At 48.5% G+C, this 18,487-nt stretch overlaps 1 protein-coding gene across 2 annotated transcripts in view; it reads left to right on the forward strand.

The window, feature by feature from the left end:
* GTF2I (general transcription factor IIi) overlaps positions 1-18,487 on the forward strand; it is a 1,115,084-nt gene that overhangs the window by 363,175 nt on the left and 733,422 nt on the right. For both annotated transcript variants that reach the window (XM_069226909.1, XM_069226910.1), the window contains one exon: positions 17,160-17,225. In XM_069226909.1, the coding sequence (XP_069083010.1) occupies positions 17,160-17,225 (66 nt within the window). The remainder of the gene's footprint in view (positions 1-17,159; positions 17,226-18,487) is intronic.

Here is an 18,487-nt window from a genome sequence, read left to right on the forward strand (position 1 = left end):
GGAAACCCATCCGGTTTCCCGGGCAACGGCCTTCCCCCTGCCTCGTTCGTATCGCGTCGCCCCGGCAACGGGGAGACGCGGACATGACGCATCGCCTGATCCGATGCGTCATGACGAGCCGCGGCTGCCGGGGACGCCCGGTTACACACCCCTTCCCAAGAACGGTCCTGATCGAGGACCGAGGTAGAGTCTGGGTATCTGGAGAGATAATCAGCCGGGGCCTGTTGGGGACCAGGGATGTGACGGACCTGAAACGAAAAGGGTTGGAGTTCAAGGAACCACCTCAAGATCCGTGAATTTGTATCCTTATGAGCCGACAACCAAGTGAGGGGAGCATGATCTGTATAGAGAATAAAAGGGCGACCCAAAAGGTAATACTGCAAGGTGTCTACAGCCCATTTGATGGCCAAACATTCCTTTTCAATCGTGGGGTAATGGCGTTCCCGAGGAAACAGTTTCCTGCTAATATACACTATCGGGTGATCCCTACCGTCCCCATCGGGCTGGGTCAGTACCCCTCCTAGCCCGACATCAGAGGCGTCTGTATAGAGGTGGAACGGTTTCGAGAAATCTGGGCACCGTAGGATGGGCTCCCTAGTCAGAAAGGCTTTTAGCTGTTCAAAACTAGTCTCCTGTTGGTCCGAAAAAGGGGCTAATTGATTAGGACGAGATTTAGCCAGAAGATCTGTAAGGGGGGCGGCTAGGGTGGAATAATTGGGAATGAATCTTCGATAGTAGCCGACCAACCCTAGGAAGGAACGCAAATCTTTCTTCGTTGCAGGGCTAGGGGCATTGAGAATAGCTTCTACCTTTTTAGATTGTGGCTGGAGGTTCCCTTGACTGATTTTGTATCCCAAGTATAATATGTCAGGCTGTCCGATAACGCATTTTTTTGGATTGGCAGTTAACCCTGCCTGTCTCAGAGTATGGAATATCTGTTGCAAGTGCAGTAGATGATCATTCCATGTTTCACTGAAAATAACTACGTCGTCTAAGTAAGCAGCTGAAAAATGTCGAAAGGGGTTTAGGAGGCTGTCCATTAACCGTTGAAATGTTGCTGGGGCTCCATGCAGTCCGAACGGCAACACTGTGAAGTGGTACAGACCCGACTGCGTGGCAAAGGCCGTTTTCTCTTTATCTTCTGCGGCTAGTGGAATCTGCCAATATCCTTTAGTTAAATCTAGGGTGGACATGTACTTTGCTTTTCCTAGTTTTTCTAATACATCATCCACCCTGGGTATCGGATAAGTATCGAACATGGAATGTTCGTTGAGTTTCCTGAAGTCGATGCAGAACCTAATAGTACCATCAGGTTTTGGTACCAGGACAACTGGGGAGCACCAGGGACTAGTAGAAGGCTCTATTACTCCTAATTCTAGCATCTTTTGGACCTCGTCCTCCATAATCTGTTTCCTGGCCTCTGGTATACGATATGGTCGTAACCGGACAATTGTACCTGGTGCAGTCCGTATTTTATGGGCAATCAAAGAGGTTTTGCCTGGCACTATGGAAAAAAACGATCTGAAATGTTCCAGTAGACTGAATACCTGTTCCCTCTCTAATTTTGTTAATGAGGCGTTCACTGTGGGTAGATTCTCCCCAATAGTGGTCTCGGTCGGGCAAAATTCAATTTGAACCCTCCCATTGGGACATAGGAACCGGCCCACGGCTTCGGTCGAGTTAGAGCCCTCCGGTTCTTCCCATTTTTTTAATAGATTTATGTGATAGATCTGGGTTTTCTGCGGCGTGGTCGAGATTTCAATTAGGTAAGTGACCGGGGAAACGGCTCGTAGTACTTTATGTGGACCCTGCCATTTTGCAACCAATTTGTGTTCAGACGTGGGGCGCATTATAAGTACCTGATCTCCTGGTAGTAGAACTCTTAATTTACTCCCTCGATCGTAATATTGTTTTTGGTTCTGTTGGGCATGTTCCATATTTACTCGGACTGTGTTCCATAACCCTTGTAACTGAGACCGTAAGTCGTGGGCATATTCTAACAAGGGTTTCCCCCCTTCCTCCGCCTCCTCTTCCCAAGCTTCTATGGCCATGTCCAGCAGGGATCGGGGCTGTCTTCCGAACACGAGTTCAAAAGGACTGTGTCCGGTAGATGCCTGTTCATGGGTACGTATAGCATACAATACTAAGGGCAACTTTTGATCCCAGTCTTTACCTGACTCCTCTACTACTTTCCTTAGCAGGGTTTTTATGGTACGGTTGTACCGTTCTACCAGTCCATCGGTCTGTGGATGGTACACCGAGGTGCGAATTTGGGAAATGCCTAACGTTTTGCACACCTGCTTCATGAGTGTAGACATGAAAGGAGTTCCCTGATCAGTGAGTATTTCATGTGGAAATCCTACTCGAGAAAATACATTAATCATTGCTTGCGCTACTGTTTTGGTTGTCATACTTTTTAAAGGAATGGCCTCTGGGTATCGGGTGGCGTAATCCACCTTGACTAGGATATGTGTGCCCTTTCGTGGAGGGTACTATGGGACCTATCAAGTCCATTCCCATCCTACTAAATGGAACGTCTATGATGGGTAATGGCATGAGAGGCGCTTTTCTAGGTCTACCGGGTTCGGTAAGTTGGCACCTGGAACATTGGGAGCAAAATTTCCGTATGTGGGCAAAAACCCCCGGCCAATAAAACCGCCGGAGGAGATACTCCTCTGTTTTTTCCCTTCCGAAATGACCTCCTCCGGGTTGACAGTGGGCTAAGGTTAAAACATGTTCTCTATAGTGTTCGGGCACTAACAACTGTTGCTTACGGTCCCCGGAGCGATTAGTGGTTATGCGATATAAGAGGTTTTTTCTAATTAAGAAGTAGGGACCCACCTCTTCGGTTTCTTCTGATTTGGCCGACTTCCAAGCTTGAGCGAGAGAAGGATCTTCTCTTTGTCTTTGGGGAAACCCGACAGGCACCTCATGTGTCTCGGCAATCAGACCTGAGGGTGTGCTATGTGTCTCTTTCTCTCGGTGGTATGCTTTTTCAACACGTTTCTCCCTACGTGACAGTTTCCTACGGGTAGAGGGGGGCTCTAGGTCGCTGTCAGAAAAAGGGGCACCCTTCCACCAGTCCTGGGTCAGGGTTGGTTGTCGAACGTGGTCCAGGATCTCCTGAAAATGTTCGTAATCCGTCCCAATAATACATTCCTCTATCAGATCTGAGATTATACCCATAGGAAGGCTGTCCCTGTAGTTCCTCCACTCTACTGTCAGGGCCTGTAAGGGGTATCTCTCCTTATCCCCATGAATGCAGCAAATAGTCACCCAAAGTTCGACTTCCCGGTCTGCTAGGGCTAGGAGATCCTTCCTTATCACGGATTGACTGCATCCGGAATCTATAAGGGCGCAAACCATTCGACCAATGACGTTTAAGGACTGTTTAAATTTGGGGTTGCCCCGGCCTGTACACAGCACCCGTCGTCGGGTAACTCCAACCTCCATGGGTTCACTATTGTCTTGTTTTCTGGGACACATACGGGCAATGTGTCCCCATTCCCCACAGTTATAACACTGAGGGCCCGGTACTGGTGGATGCTCGTAGGTTCTGCGAGGTACGGGTTCTTCGGGAAGGACTCTGGGAGTGCTTTTTGGGTTGGGGAGCCCCGGTTTTATGATGGGGCGGGTTGGCATATTTCGTACATCCACCGAACGATGGTATGCACATGCTAAGTCAATTGCCATCTCCGTATTCACCTTGGGATGTTGACGGATCCAGTGTTTTGTAGCCGTAGGCAAGGCATCTAAATATTGTTCGAGGACAATTATCTGGATTACGTCTTCCCGGCTATTCCCTGACGGCCCCAACCATTTTAAAGCCAAATCGTTTACCCGATAGTAGAAGGTTCGGGGATCCTCGTTCGGTCCCCATTTGACTTTCCTGAATTTGATTCTATAATATTCCGTGTCATGCCCCACCCGCTCTAATATACTGGTCTTTATTTCGGAATATGGGGTTGTTCCCCCGGGGTTCGCTGCTTGATATGCGGCTTGTAGGATTCCTGTAAGCAGAGGGGCAACATACTGGCCCCATCTATCTTCCGGCCATTGTGCGGTTGAGGCCACCCTTTCAAAATTAGTAAAAAAGGATTCGGGATCATCCCCTTCTTGATATTTTTGCAATACAGAACTTGGGACATTGGGGTGTACCTTAGTGGTAGCAATTGTCTCCGTTAGTTTCTTCATGGCCGTCTCGTGGACCAGTTGATTATTGGCCAGTATGGTTGCCTGACTTTTCAAAGCCGACTGTAAGGCTTCACGGTCCTCCTTAGCCTCCCTCTGGTGGGCCTCCCACACCAGTTGTAGGTGTTGTTGGCCTTCGGCCAACTGTTTTATCATGTCCTCCAGCGAGGGGGCGTCACTCATTGTGTATACTGTTCGATTGTCGAGGAGGATCTAGAGTCTGATCCCACTTCTGACACCACTGTGACAGATCGAACAATATACAAATGACGACGAGATAGGCGTTTTAGTTTATGTTGGGATTTATTCTAAGATTAAGGTGGAATAAAGACAAAACTTGAAGTATATAATCAAGCGGGCGGGGTTTCCTTAGGGTTTTTCGTTGTTGTTGTTCAGTTCCTGTAGTGTTGATTTGGTCTCAATGTTTCTTTTCCCGGGAGACTTTTGGCGGATCCCCTCAGGTGTATTCCCGGATACCGGAAAACAAAAGGAAAACAACACCCGGGTAAGTATGGGGTTTAACCAAAAGGTTATTTCACTCTTTCCCTGTAGTCTTGTCTGGGTATGGGTAGGAACGATAAGGAGGGGGTGTCTGTGAGGAGTTAGGGAATAAGTGCTCTCACTCTCTAATTATAGATTTTGTGGGGTGCCCATATGTGCTCGTTATCGTGCCCCTTTCGGTTCCCTCCCTTTCCTCCTCTATATTCCCTCCCCCCCCCTAGTCTGATATGGCCTTTGTTTTGGTCCACAAGGACCGTACCTTGGTGAGCCACGACCCTCCTGGGTCGTGGCTGGCGTTGTGGCGTTCCTTTGCTGCGGTCTCTTCTCCTGCCGTCTTTTTTTTGGTCTCTGTCTCCTGGGCTCTCCTCTCCTGCTCCTCCGGTCTCCTCTCCTGGGCTCTCCTCTCCTGCTCCTTCTCCTGGGCTCTCCTCTCCTGCTCCTTCTCCTGGGCTCTCCTCTCCTGCTCCTCCGGTCTCCTCTCCTGGGCTCTCCTCTCCTGCTCCGTCTCCTGGGCTCTCCTCTCCTGCTCCTCCTCCTGGGCTCTCCTCTCCTGCTCCTTCTCCTGGGCTCTCCTCTCCTGCTCCTCCTCCGGTCTCTTCTCCTCAGCTCTCCTCTCCTGCCCCTCTTTTTCTCTTCCGGTGCCGTCCTCCCTTTTGTTTATGCCGCGCCGGGAAACCCATCCGGTTTCCCGGGCAACGGCCTTCCCCCTGCCTCGTTCGTATCGCGTCGCCCCGGCAACGGGGAGACGCGGACATGACGCATCGGCCTGATCCGATGCGTCATGACGAGCCGCGGCTGCCGGGGACGCCCGGTTACAGTCTGATATAGAAGGATATATATATACATATCTCTGTATATATATTTACATATACATATATAGGCAAGCAAACCCATTATTATACAGAAAACGTGATACTAAACAGTAGGAGCAGATGGTGGGAATAGAGAAATGGCTCACCTTCACTGGTTCAAATGCCTAAGGACTGCATCCTGGAGCGTTTCAGCATCTAAGCAATAGTGCCTTGTGAAAGCATGTGCCGTTCTCCATGTTACCGCTCGGCAGATGTCTGGTAGGGACACGCCCGAGAACAATGAACAAGAGGTGGAAACTGCTCTAGTACAATGTGCACGCACTCTCGTGCCCAAAGGTCAATCAGCCTTATGATGGCAAAAGGCTATTGTGCTCGACATCCACTTGGAAATGGTCTGCTTAGTAACTGGATGTCCTCTTCGGGGTACACTGAAGGCTGTGAAGAGCTGGTTCGATTTCCTGATTTTGTTCTGTGTAAGTAGAATTTGAGACATCTATTCAAGTCAAGTGAATGGAGAGATCTTTCTGCTCCAGTTTGCGGTTGTGGAAAGAAGTACTTCAGTACTATTGGCTCATTAATATGAAAGTCCAATGGTATTTTGGGTATAAATTTAGAGTTGGTACATAGGATAACTCTATCCCCTCTGAACTGTAGAAAAGGCTCTTGGATTGTAAATGCTTGTATTTTGCCGATAAGAGGAGCGCTGCTTTCCATGTGAGGTATCTTAAGTCTGCTTTATGGATGTGCTCAAATGGTTCTTTCGTGAGCTGGCCCAAGACTGTATTAAGTTGCCAAGTGGAGGAGGGGCCTTAACTGGAGGAAAATACCGAAAAAGAACCTTCATAAATTGCTTTAGAAGTCTATGAGACCAGAGGGATGGTTCGTTAGATATTCTCCTGTATCTAGAAATGGCTGCCAAGTGAACCTTGATGGACGCATGGGCAAGATCTGAGCATGCTAGATGAAGTAGGTAAAGTAAGATTTGTTCCGGAGTGGAAGAAAGATGGTGTATGTTCTTGGAGACACACCACAAGCAGAAGCGATTCCACTTTAATTGGGATGTCTTACTTGTGCTATCTGCACGCGCTTCAGCCAGGATGTCCTTACAGTGGTTAGAAATGTCTAATTGGCTGAGCTCATTGAATTCAGGAGCCATACAAATAAGTTGATAGACCTGGGATACGGGTGTCTCACCTGGTCTTGATTGATGGTTAGCAACTCCTGGAATCTGTGTTATCCTGATGGGTGGACACAACGATAGCAGCAGCAGTAGTTCCATGTACCAAGGTTGACACAGCCAGGTTGGAGTAGTTAGGAGTATTTGACAGGGTTCCGATTTGATTTTGCTGATCACTGGTGGGAGGAGAGGAATCAGAGGAAAAGCGTAAGCATAAATCCCTGACCATGCTATCGAAAGGGCATTTCCCCCACAATCCTAGTTGGTGATGCCAACTGGCATAAAATCTGCATTTTGCATTCTGAGACGTTGCAAACCGGTCCAGATTTGGTTTTCCCCACCTGAGGAATATTTTGTCCAGCGTTTCCTGGTTCAAATCCCATTCGTGGGAAGATGTCTAGCCTGCTCAGTGAATCCGCAGAGGTGTTGTGCACTCCTGGGAGATACACAGCTTTTATGTGCACTGAGTGTCGAATGCACCAGCTCCAAATGGTCTGTGCTTCTTTGGATTGTAGACGCAACTGAGTCCTTCGTTGCTTGTTTATGTAGTGCATGGGAGGGTCATACTGTCCGTTCTGACAAGCACTACAGAGACTTAGATTCTTGGAAGGAAAGCCTGCAATGCCAGATACACTGCTCTGAGCTCGAGGAGGTTGATGTGAAGAGTGGTGTGACAGGGGGACCACTTGCCACTTACTTGAAGATCCTGCAGACATGCACCCCATCCTACCATTGATGCATCTGTCATTAGCGGAGGGACCTGGGTTAAGAAGCATAGGCCTCTGGAAATGTTCTCGGTGTTATCCATCAATCGAGGGAGACTGCCATACACGGGGTTACATGTATTGTGTCCTTGAAGGAGCCTTGTGTCTGCTTCCATTGCTTGTCGAGCTCCTCTTGGAGCAGACTCATACAAAGGCGACAGTGGGGAATAAAATTTATGCAAGATGACATCATCCACAGCAATGATTTGTAGCATCGAACTGAAATACTTTTTTCATTGAATTAGTCTCTCTAGCTTGACTAGCTTGTGCTGTCTGTCCACAGTTGGATAAGCCTTGGTTTGGACTGTGTCCAGTATGGCGCCCAGGAAGACCATGCTTGTGGATGGCTAAAGCTGGGACTTTTCCTGGTTGAGAGTGAGGCCCAATTGTTTGAAAAGGCGTAAGGTCGCCTTGAGAGACCTGCATACTGACTGGATGTCGGAAGCCTTTACTTACTAGCCGTCCAGGTATGGGAAAACTTGATGTCGCTCGTGTCTCATATATGCTGCAACAGGAGCTAGACACTTCGTAAAAATCCGGGGAGCGGACCTGAGCCTGACAGGGAGCACCTTGAATTGAAAACCATAAATCTTAGGAACTTCTTGTGTTTTCGGTGGATGTTTTCAGTGGATGTGTATGTGGAAGTAGGCGTCTTGCAGGTCATGTAATCATGTAATCCGTTCTGTTCAGAAGCTGCAAGATGTCTTTTAATGTTACCATGCGTAATGACAGTTTTTTCAGATACTTGTTCAGCTCCCTTAGTATCAGTATGGGTCTCCATAGATGAGATTTTTTTCTGATTAGGAAGAAGCAAGAATAGGAACCTTTTCCTTTTTGGGAATGGGGTACAAAGTCTATTGCTCCTTTGCTTAACATTAGCTCTGTTTCTAGGTTGAGAAAATGGAGAGGTCTTTGACGTACTTGGGAGGGAGGTGTCCACAGGGGCATACGTATAAATTCTAGAATGTGACCGAAATTTATTATGTCTAGGACCTACTTGTCGTTCGTTATTTGACTCCAACGATGAAGGAGGTGTTTTAGTGAGGAAGGAGAGGCAGCTGGCAGTTGGAGGTTGTCATTGCCTGCGGGAGGGTTCTTTGGCTTTCCTCCCAGACTTTCCTTTGTGAGGAGGCCTGCTATAAGCCGCTGCAGGTGGTTGTCTTTGGTGATATCGGGGTCTGGTAGGTTGGAAGTTATAGGAATAAGCTGGGTACCTGTATTGCTGGTATCTTCCACGAAAGGAAGATTGTCCTCTGCCACCTCGAAAGGGTATTCTATTATTTTGTAGGGGGCCCATCGATTTGGCAGTATCCGTGTCTGCTTTGATTGTCTGGAGGGCGTCGTCAACATGTTTGGCGAAAAGGGCTTCCCCATCATGAGGAAGGTCCAGAATTTTCGTTTGGACTTGGGGTCGAAAGTTAATGGCTTTAAGCCATCCCTGGCTCCGTAACACTGCTGATCCACCAAGAAGCCTAAACCCCATTGCAGGAATATCTAGCACGCAGTCTATTATCTCTGAAGACCAGCGCTGCCCTTCCAGAAGAATTTTTCTAGCTTCCGCTTTATTAGCGTCTGGAAGCTCGTCCAAGGAGTGAGTGATGTCTGACCATAGTTGCCTATTGTACCTGCCAAGAAGCACTAAGGAGTTTGCTGCATGCACCACAATGACAGACATGGAGGAGAATCGTTTCTCAGTGTTACCAAGGCGTCTACCTTCCTTATCCAGATGCGCGGTCAGAGGTGCAGAAGGGTTCCTAGAACGTCTTTGTGCCGCCTGGGAAATTACGGAATCCAGCTTCGGATGATCTGATAGGTATGCAGGAGGGTCATCTGTTGCCTTGTACTTCTTATCTGGCTTAGGCAGGCCCGCTGGCACAGCAGCACGGTTACGCATTATTTTCCAACCCTGATTCCACACATGGTCTATTATTGGGATAGCTCTGATGACTTTCCTATGAGGTTCTTTAAAGTCATACAAGAAACAATCTTGCTGGGTTGTGGGCATTTGTAATTCAAAGCATGTGGCAGCTTTCTCCAATAGATTATGGAATGTACCGATAACTTCTGGAGGGGACTCGACAGAAGTTGGCTCCGGAGAGGCAGGCGTTGGCAATATATAGTCATCCCACTCATCCTGCGTCCTAAGTGCTTCCCCTTCTTCCGCTTCATCATCTGACGAAGCGTGGATTTGCAGTGATTGTGGAGTACTTGGTGCTGAAACCGCTGACTTGGGAATGACCGTAGGCTGTGGACTGAAGCGTTCCTTATAATCTGCTAGCATGGCTTGCAGGTCAGAAACCAGACCGGAGGGCAGACATACCATTTCCTTCTGCTGTTGTTGAGGAAGCAGGTCATAGTAGTGTTGGTCATAATATGAGTCACCGTCAGAATATTCCTGGCATTTCACATGTGTAGGAAGTTGGCTCTGTATATACTATCTCAAAGTGAGAGATAATGTGCACAGAGTCCAAGGGTTCCCCTTAGAGGTTGCTAGTGGCACAATTAGATAATTCTAATGCTCTATTCTGTGGTAGTGTGGTCGAGCAGTAGGCTTATCAGAGGGTAGTGTTAAGCGTTTGTTGTGCACACACAGGCAATAAATGAGTAACACACACCCAGACTTCACTCCAGGCCAATAGGTTTTATATGGAAAAATATATTTTCTTAATTTATTTTAGAACCACAAGATTCAAGATTTGAAGTAAATACATAAAATGCAAGGTACTCCACACAGGTAAGTAAGGAACTTTGAATTAAAGCAGTAGTACACACAGTTTAGGTTAAAAATGCCAATAAGCTATTTTAAAAGTGGACAGAGTGCAAAAATCAACAGTTCCTGGGGGAGGTAAGTATGGTTAAGTTTCTGAGGTAAGTAAAGCACTTACACAGTCAGTCTCCTGGGCATAGACAGCCCACCGTTGGGGGTTCAAGGCAACCCTAAATTCACCACACCAGCAACACAGGGCCGGTCAGGTGCAGAGGTCAAAGGAGGGCCCAAAACGCATAGGCGCCTATGGAGAACAGGGGTGCTACGGTTCCGGTCTGCTGGCGGGTAAGTACCCGCGTCCTTAGGGGAGCAGACCAGGGGGGTTTTGTAGAGCACTGGGAGCCGGGGTGTGAATGGGGGAGCCACAGACACACAAAACACACCCTCAGCGGCACAGGGGCGGCCGGGTGCAGTGTGCAGTGTGCAAAGTTGGCATCAGGTTTGCTATACAAAGCAATGGAGTGACCCGGGGATCACTTAGGCGATGCAGGCAGGGCACAGGGGGGCTTCTCGGGCCAACCACCAACTTCGACTAGGCAAAGGGCCGCCTGATGGTCACTCCTGCACTGGAGTTTGGTTCCTCTCGGTCCTGGGTGCTGCGGGGGCAGTGCTTAGTCCAGGCGTCGGGTTCCTTGTTACCAGGCATTTTCGGTCAGGGGGAGCCTCTGGATCCTCTTTGCAGGTGTCGCTGTGGGGGTTAAGGGGGGCCTTCTCAGTTTACTCACGATGTCGCATTCGCCTGGGAGTCCTCTCTGCAGTCTTGGTTCTCTGAAGCTTGAGCCGGGGGCGTCTGGTGCAGTGTGTGAAGTCTCACACTTCCGGCAGGAAGAGTGAGTGCTTTAAAAGTTGCTTCTTTGTTGCAAAGATGTTGCTGTTGGTGAACAGTGCTGCTGTTCTCTGGAGTTTCTTGGTCCTGCGGGTTCAGGGCAGTCCTCTGAGTCCTCAGAGGTCGCTCGTCCCTGTCGGAAGCGTCGCTGTGCAGGTTCTTTGAGTCTAGAGACAGGCCGGTAGGGCTGGGACCAAGTCAGTTGTCGTCTCCGTCGTCTCTGCAGGGCTTTCAGGTCAGCAGTCTTCATTCTTGTAGGTTGCAGGAATCCGATTTCCTGGGTTCTGGTTCACCCCTAAATACTAAATGTAGGGGTGTGTTTAGGTCATGAGGGCAGTAGCCAATGGCTACTATCCTGGAGGGTGGCTACACCCTCTTTGAGCCTCCTCCCTGAGGGGAGGGGGGCACATCCCTAATCCTGTTGGGTAAATCCTCCAAACTCAAGATGGAGGATTTCTAACGGCAGGGGTCACCTCAACTCAGGACACCTTAGGGGCTGTCCTGACTGTTGGGTGACTCCTCCTTGTTTTTCTCATTATCCTCTCCTGCCTTGCTGCCAAAAGTGAGCAGTGGCCGGAGGGGCGGGCATCTCCACTAGCTGGGATGCCCTGAGGTGCTGTAACAAAAGGCATGAGCCTTTGAGTCTCACCGCCAGGTGTTATAGTTCCTGCAGGGGGATGTGAGAAGCACCTCCACCCATTACAGGCTTTGTTCCTGGCCACAGAGTGACAAACGCACTCTCCCCATGTGGCCAGAAACTCGTCTGGTTGTGGCAGGCTGGCAGAAACTGGTCAGCCTACCACTAGGAGTCGGACTGGTATTCAGGGGGCATCTCTAAGATGCCGTCTGGGTGCATTTTACAATAAATCCCACACTGGCATCAGTGTGCATTTATTGTGCTGAGAAGTTTGATACCAAACTTCCCAGATTTGAGTGTAGCCATTATGGAACTGTGGAGTTAATGTTTGACAAACTTCCAGACCACATACTCTTTATGGTTACCCTGCACTTACAATGTCTAAGAATTGACTTGGACACTGTAGGAGCATAGTGCACATATGCCCTCACCTGTGGTATAGTGCACCCTGCCTTAGGGCTGTAAGTCCTGCTAGAGGGATGACTTACCTATGCCACAGGCAGTGGGTTGAGGGCATGGCACTGAGGGGAGTGCCTTGTCGACTTAGTCTTTTTCTCCCCACCAGCACACACAAGCTGTGAGGCAGTGTGCATGTGCTGAGTGAGGGGTTCCCAGGGTGGCATAAGACATGTTGCAGCCCTTAGAGACCTTCCATGGCATTAGAACCCTTGGTACCAGAGGTACTGGTTCCAAGGGACATATCTGTGTGCCAGGGCTGTGCCAATTGTGGGAACAAAGGTACAGTTCAGGGAAACAACACTGGTACTTGGACCTGGTTAGCAGGGCCCCAGCACACTTTGTCATAACTGGCATCAACAAAATGCCAAAAGTCAGGCGGTAACCATGCCAAGGAGGCATTTCCTTACACAACACCCCGCCCTCCAAACAAAAGAGGATGAGACTAACCTGTCCCAAGAGAGTCTTCATTTTCTAAGTAGAGGAACCTGGAAAGGCCATCAGCATTGGCATGGGCAGTCCCAGGTCTGTGTTCCACTACAAAGTCCATTCCCTGTAGGGATATGGACCACCTCAACAGTTTAGGGGTTTCTCCTTTCATTTGCATCAGCCATTTGAGAGGTCTGTGGTCAGTTTGAACTAGGAAGTGAGTCCCAAAGAGGTATGGTCTCAACTTCTTCAGGGACCAAACCACAGCAGAGGCCTCCCCCTCAATGGCACTCCAACGCTGCTCCCTGGCGAGTAACCTCCTGCTAATAAAAGCAACAGGCTGGTCAAGGCCATCATCATTTGTTTGAGATAGGACTGCTCCTACCCCATGCTCGGAGGCATCTGCCTGCACAATGAACTGCTTAGAATAATCTGGAGCTTTCAAAACTGGTGCTGTACACATAGCTTGCTTCAGGGTGTCAAAGGTCTTTTGACAGTCGACGGTCCAGTTAAATTTCTTGGGTATTTTCTTGGAGGTCAGTTTTGTGAGGGGTGTCCAAATTGATCCATATCCCTTCACAAACCTCCTATAGTACCCAGTCAAGCCAAGGAATGCCCTGACTTGAGTCTGGGGTTTTGGAGCTACCCAGTCCAGAATAGTCTGGATCTTGGGTTGGAGTGGCTGAACTTGGCCTCCACCAACAAGGTGAACCAAGTAAACCACAGTACTCTGCCCTATCTGACATTTAGATGCCTTGATAGAGAGGTCTGCTGCTTGCAGGGCCTGCAAAACCTTCTTCAGGTTGACCAGGTGATCCTGCCAGTTGGAGCTAAAGACCACAATATCATCAAGATAAGCTGCACTAAAGGACTCCAAGCCAGAAAGGACTTGATTCACCAACCTTTGGAAGGTGGCAGGGGCATTCTTCAAGCCAAAGGGCATTACAGTAAACTGGCAGTGCCCATCAGGGGTAGAGAATGCTGGTTTCTCTTTTGCTCCAGGTGCCATATTTATTTGCCACTACTCTGCTGTCAAGTCAAGGGTACTTAAGTATTTGGCAGCACCTAATTTATCTATGAGCTTATCTGCCCTTGGGATGGGGTGAGCATCTGTCTTGATGACAGAGTTGAGGCCTCTGTAGCCCACTCAAAACCTCATCTCTTTCTTGCCATCTTTTGTGTAAGGTTTGGGGACCAAGACCACTGGGCTAGTCGAGGGATTGTCAGAGTGCTCAATCACTCCCAACTTCAGCATCTTGTGGGCTTCCATTTGGATGCTTTCCTTAAATTGGTCAGATTGTCTGAATATTTTATTCTTGACAGGCAGACTGTCTCCTGTGTCCACATCATGGGTACACAGGTGTGTCTGACCAGGGATCAAAGACAAGCACAGCAAACTGGCTGGACTTGCCTGCAGTCAGCCTGCTGTTGGCCAGAGAGGGTGTCTGAATAGATCACTCAATCTACTGAGCCATCTTTAGGGTCGGTGGAGAGGAGATCAGGGAGAGGTTCACTCTCAGCTTCCTGGTCTTCATCTGTAACCATTAACATGTTTACATCTGCCCTATCATGAAAGAGTTTGAGGCGGTTCGCATGGATTACCCTCTTGGGGGTCCTGCTAGTGCCTAGGTCCACCTGGTAGGTAACCTGGCTCTTTTTCTCAAGTACTGGGTAAGGGCCACTCCATCTGTCCTGAAGTGCCCTAGGAGCCACAGGCTCCAGAACCCAGACTTTCTGTCCTGGCTGAAACTCAACCATAGCAGTCTTTTGGCCATACCACAACTTCTGGAGTTGTGGCTGGCCTCAAGGTTTTTGCTTGCCTTTTTCATGTACTCTGCCATCCTTGAACGTAGGCCTAGTACATAGTCCACCACATCTTCTTTAGGCTCATGGAGAGGCCTCTCCCAGCCTTCTTTTACAAGTGCCAGTGGTCCCCTAACAGGATGGCCAAACAGAAGCTCACAGGGGGAAACCCCTACTCCCTTCTGTGGCACCTCTCTGTAGGTGAAAAGCAGGCATGGCTAGAGGACATCCCATCTCCTTTTGAGTTTTTCAGGGAGCCCCATGATCATGCCCTTCAATGTCTTGTTAAATCTCTCCACAAGACCGTTGGTTTGTGGATGGTATGGTGTGGTGAATTTATAAGTCACCCCACACTCATGTGCTTTAGGTAAGCTGACATGAAGTTGGTACCTCTGTCAGAAACCACCTCCGCTCTGGTTCCGGTTCTGGTAAGTACCCGCGTCCTAAGGGAGCAAACCAGGGGGGTTTTGTAGAGCACTGGGGGGGGGGGGTGGAACAAACAGGCACACAAAACACACCCACAGCGGCACAGGGGCGGCCAGGTGCGGTGTGCAAAGTTGGCGTCTGGTTTGCTCTAGAAAGCAATGGAGTGACCCAGGGGGGTCACTTAGGCGATGCAGGCAGGGCACAGGGTGGGCTTCTTCTCGGGCCTTGCACCGACTGGGCTAGGCAGAGTGCAGGCTGATGGTCACTCCGGCACTTGAGTTTGGTTCCTCTCGGTCCTGGGGCTGCGGGAGCAGTGCTTGGTCCAGGCGTTGGGTTCCTTGTTACCAGGCAGTCGCGGTAAGGGGGAGCCTCTGGATCCTCTCTGCAGGCGTCACTGTGTGGGTGCAGGGGGGTCATCTCAGGTTACTCACAAGGTCGCAGTCGCCTGGGAGTTCTCTTTGCAATTCTGTTTCTCTGAAGTTCGAGCCGGGGGCGTCGGGTGCAGTGTGTGAAGTCTCACACTTCCGGCAGGAAGAGTGAGTTCTTTAAAAGTTGCTTCTTTGTTGCAAAGATGTTACTGTTGGTGAACAGTGCCGCTGTTCTCTGGAGTTTCTTGGTCCTTCGTGTTCAGGGCAGTCCTCTGAGTCCTCAGAAGTCGCTGGTCCCTGTCGGATGCGTCGCTGTGCAGGTTCTTTGAGTCTGGAGACAGGCCGGTAGGGCTGGGGCTAAGTCAGTTGTCGTCTCCGTCGTCTCTGCAGGGTTTTCAGGTCAGCAGTCCTTTTTGTTGTTGGTTGCAGGAATCAGATTTCCTGGGTTCTGGGTCACCCCTAAATACTAAATTTAGGGATGTGTTTAGGTCAGGAGGGCAGTAGCCAATGGCTACACCCTCTTTATGCCTCCTCCCTGAGGGGAGGGGGCACATCCCTAATCCTATTGGGGGAATCCTCCAAACTCAAGATGGAGGATTTCTAAAGGCAGGGGTCACCTGAACTCAGGACACCTTAGGGGCTGTCCTGACTGGTGGGTGACTCCTCCTTGTTTTTCTCATTATCCTCTCCTGCCTTGCCACCAAAAGTGGGGGCAGTGGCCGGAGGGGCGGGCATCTCCACTAGATGGGATGCCCTGGGGTGCTGTAACAAAAGGCATGAGCCTTTGAGGCTCACCGCCAGGTGTTACAGTTCCTGCAGGGGAAGGTGAGATGCACCTCCACCCAGTACAGGCTTTGTTTCTGGCCACAGAGTGACAAAGGCACTCTCCCCATGTGGCCAGAAACTCATCTGGTTGTGGCAGGCTGGCAGAAACTGGTCAGCCTATCACTAGGAGTTGGACTGGTATTCAGGGGGCATCTCTAAGATGCCGTCTGGGTGCATTTTACAATAAAGTGTGCATTTATTGTGCTGAGAAGTTTGATACCAAACTTCCCAGATTTCATTGTAGCCATTATGGAACTGTGGAGTTCGTGTTTTACAAACTCTCAGACCATATACTCTTTATGGCTACCCTGCACTTACAATGTCTAAGGTTTTGCTTAGTTAGACACTGTAGGGGCATAGTGCTCATGCACATATGCCCTCACCTGTGGTATAGTGCACCCTGCCTTAGGACTTTAAGGCCTGCTAGAGGGGTTACTTACCTATGCCATAGGCAGTGTGAGGTTGGCATGGCACTCTGAGGGGAGTACCATGTCGACTTAGTATTTTTCTCCCCACCAGCACACACAAGCTTTGAGGCAGTGTGCATGTGCTGAGTGAGGGGTCCCCATGGTGTCATAAGACTTTAGCCCTTATAGGCCTTCCCTGGTATCAGTGAATATGTTTCTGAGAGAAAATCTGAGCAGAGCTCAAAGGAGACTCCTCTGCACGATGTGCGTTGGAAAATCTGAGGGAAGGCAGTTCCTCACAGGAGGCTTCTATAGGGTGGTGGAGCCTGATTGGTTGAGCTTTTGAGTTTGGGTGTTTTTTTACAAAATGACTGTGATATGTTACTAACCTAAAGGCCTAATGCATGTAATGTAGATATACATTTAAGCGTATCTTATGTATTACACCGGGGACTCCCATCTCGACGACTGGGAAGTATTCAAGAATGTGAACCTATGAAAGTTCCAATATTGGAGTAATGTGTCTGCTCCTTGTGGCTCCCAAAGTATCTGTCCAGTTACCCATGCTTAAGGATGGCGTGGTGCTCATGATCTTCCTCCAGTAATGTCCTACAGTTGCCATTCTAGGTTTTGACTGAAGAGGTTGAAGAACTAGGAGTACAGAAGTTACCACTATACAGAGTTACTGTTTTTGTTATGATGTGATTTACATTTTTCAAATGTAGAGCACATTAAATTAATGTTAATCAGTTTTCCTTTTTTTATTTTAGATTCTAATAGACCCCCTTCATCTGAAACAAGTGAAGACCCTGAAGTTGAAGTTACTCTTGATAATGGTTAGTTTTATAAACTGTAATAATTTAAAGAGATTGCAAGGCAGGAGAGCGCTTGAGTGTATGTGTGAGAGAGCTTAGCCTTTTATTTTATTTACATACAGCAGTGGTTTAACTGAAATTACACAAAGGATTCCAATGAATGGCAAGTCTTGGGTATTTTCAATATAATTCAGTTACTTGTAGGCTCCATTATCCCTTCTCTGCTTCTTTGTAATATTGGGAGATTCCTGTTCATTGAGGGACTGTTGCATGCGCCACAAGTGGCTGCACTGTCTGCTGAGTGTTTAACATAAGGCATTTCTCTCTGTTTGTCTTCAGTGAAGAGGAGACTGGGATGCAAGATAATAAATCATGTTTTAGTTTACTTGACATGCTATTGTTTTTTGTGTTTTTCTCGTTTATTTTCAGGCACTTGAGCTAGACGCCCTTTCCTAGCACCTTATTTGGTGTGCTTCCTGTTTTTAGACCATGTGGTTTTAAGGAATGTGGGTTTCGAGGATCCCATTTCTTTAACTCTGGTTGTACTCCTCCACTGAAGCCAAGACTTGTGCAGATACGTTTGTACTTGTCTCTAGGTTGCAATAAGCCAAAGTGAGATTATCCTACATATAGGGGATGACTGGTGTGCCAGGGTGCACACAGATCTAATCTGATGTGATGTGGATACCACGAGCATTCCTCTTGCAGATGCATCACACTTAGTAGAGCTGTTTCTGTCCTGTGCCTAGAATGGAACCCTGACTGATGTGTGTCCAAGGCACAACCTACAATAGAACGTTATGCCACAGTTGAAGCAACCCTGAATTGAGCCTTATCTTCATGATTGGGTGGTTTAGCAAGAGCAGTAGGTAGCTTAGGAAGATGGAATTTTCAGGCAAGCTATCACAGCTGCACATTTATTTGCTACCAGTTAATTAAGTCTCCACTTTTAAAAGCGCCTTGGATTCACTCTGATTTATGTTTGCAGAAGCAAGAGAAACGTCACGTACCAGCAAACTGGAGACTGATTGAATGACCTCTGGATCCATTCACAGAATCTTAATGAGCAACTAAGAACTTGACTTCACATTTCAAGAGCAGAGACCACAAACCCTTTCATTACTGAATAAAAGCAAAGTTCCATGACTCCACGTTCAGTTTTTGAAGGATTGGTCAGTGGAAGATGCTATGCCCATCCAGTGGATAGGAATGTTCTGGCTGCATGTTGTAGGAAGCTGGCTCTGTATAATCTATATCAAAGTGAGATACAGTGTGCACAAAGT

The sequence above is a fragment of the Pleurodeles waltl genome, chromosome 3_2, assembly GCF_031143425.1.
Source record: "Pleurodeles waltl isolate 20211129_DDA chromosome 3_2, aPleWal1.hap1.20221129, whole genome shotgun sequence".
NCBI classification, from domain to species: domain Eukaryota; kingdom Metazoa; phylum Chordata; class Amphibia; order Caudata; family Salamandridae; genus Pleurodeles; species Pleurodeles waltl.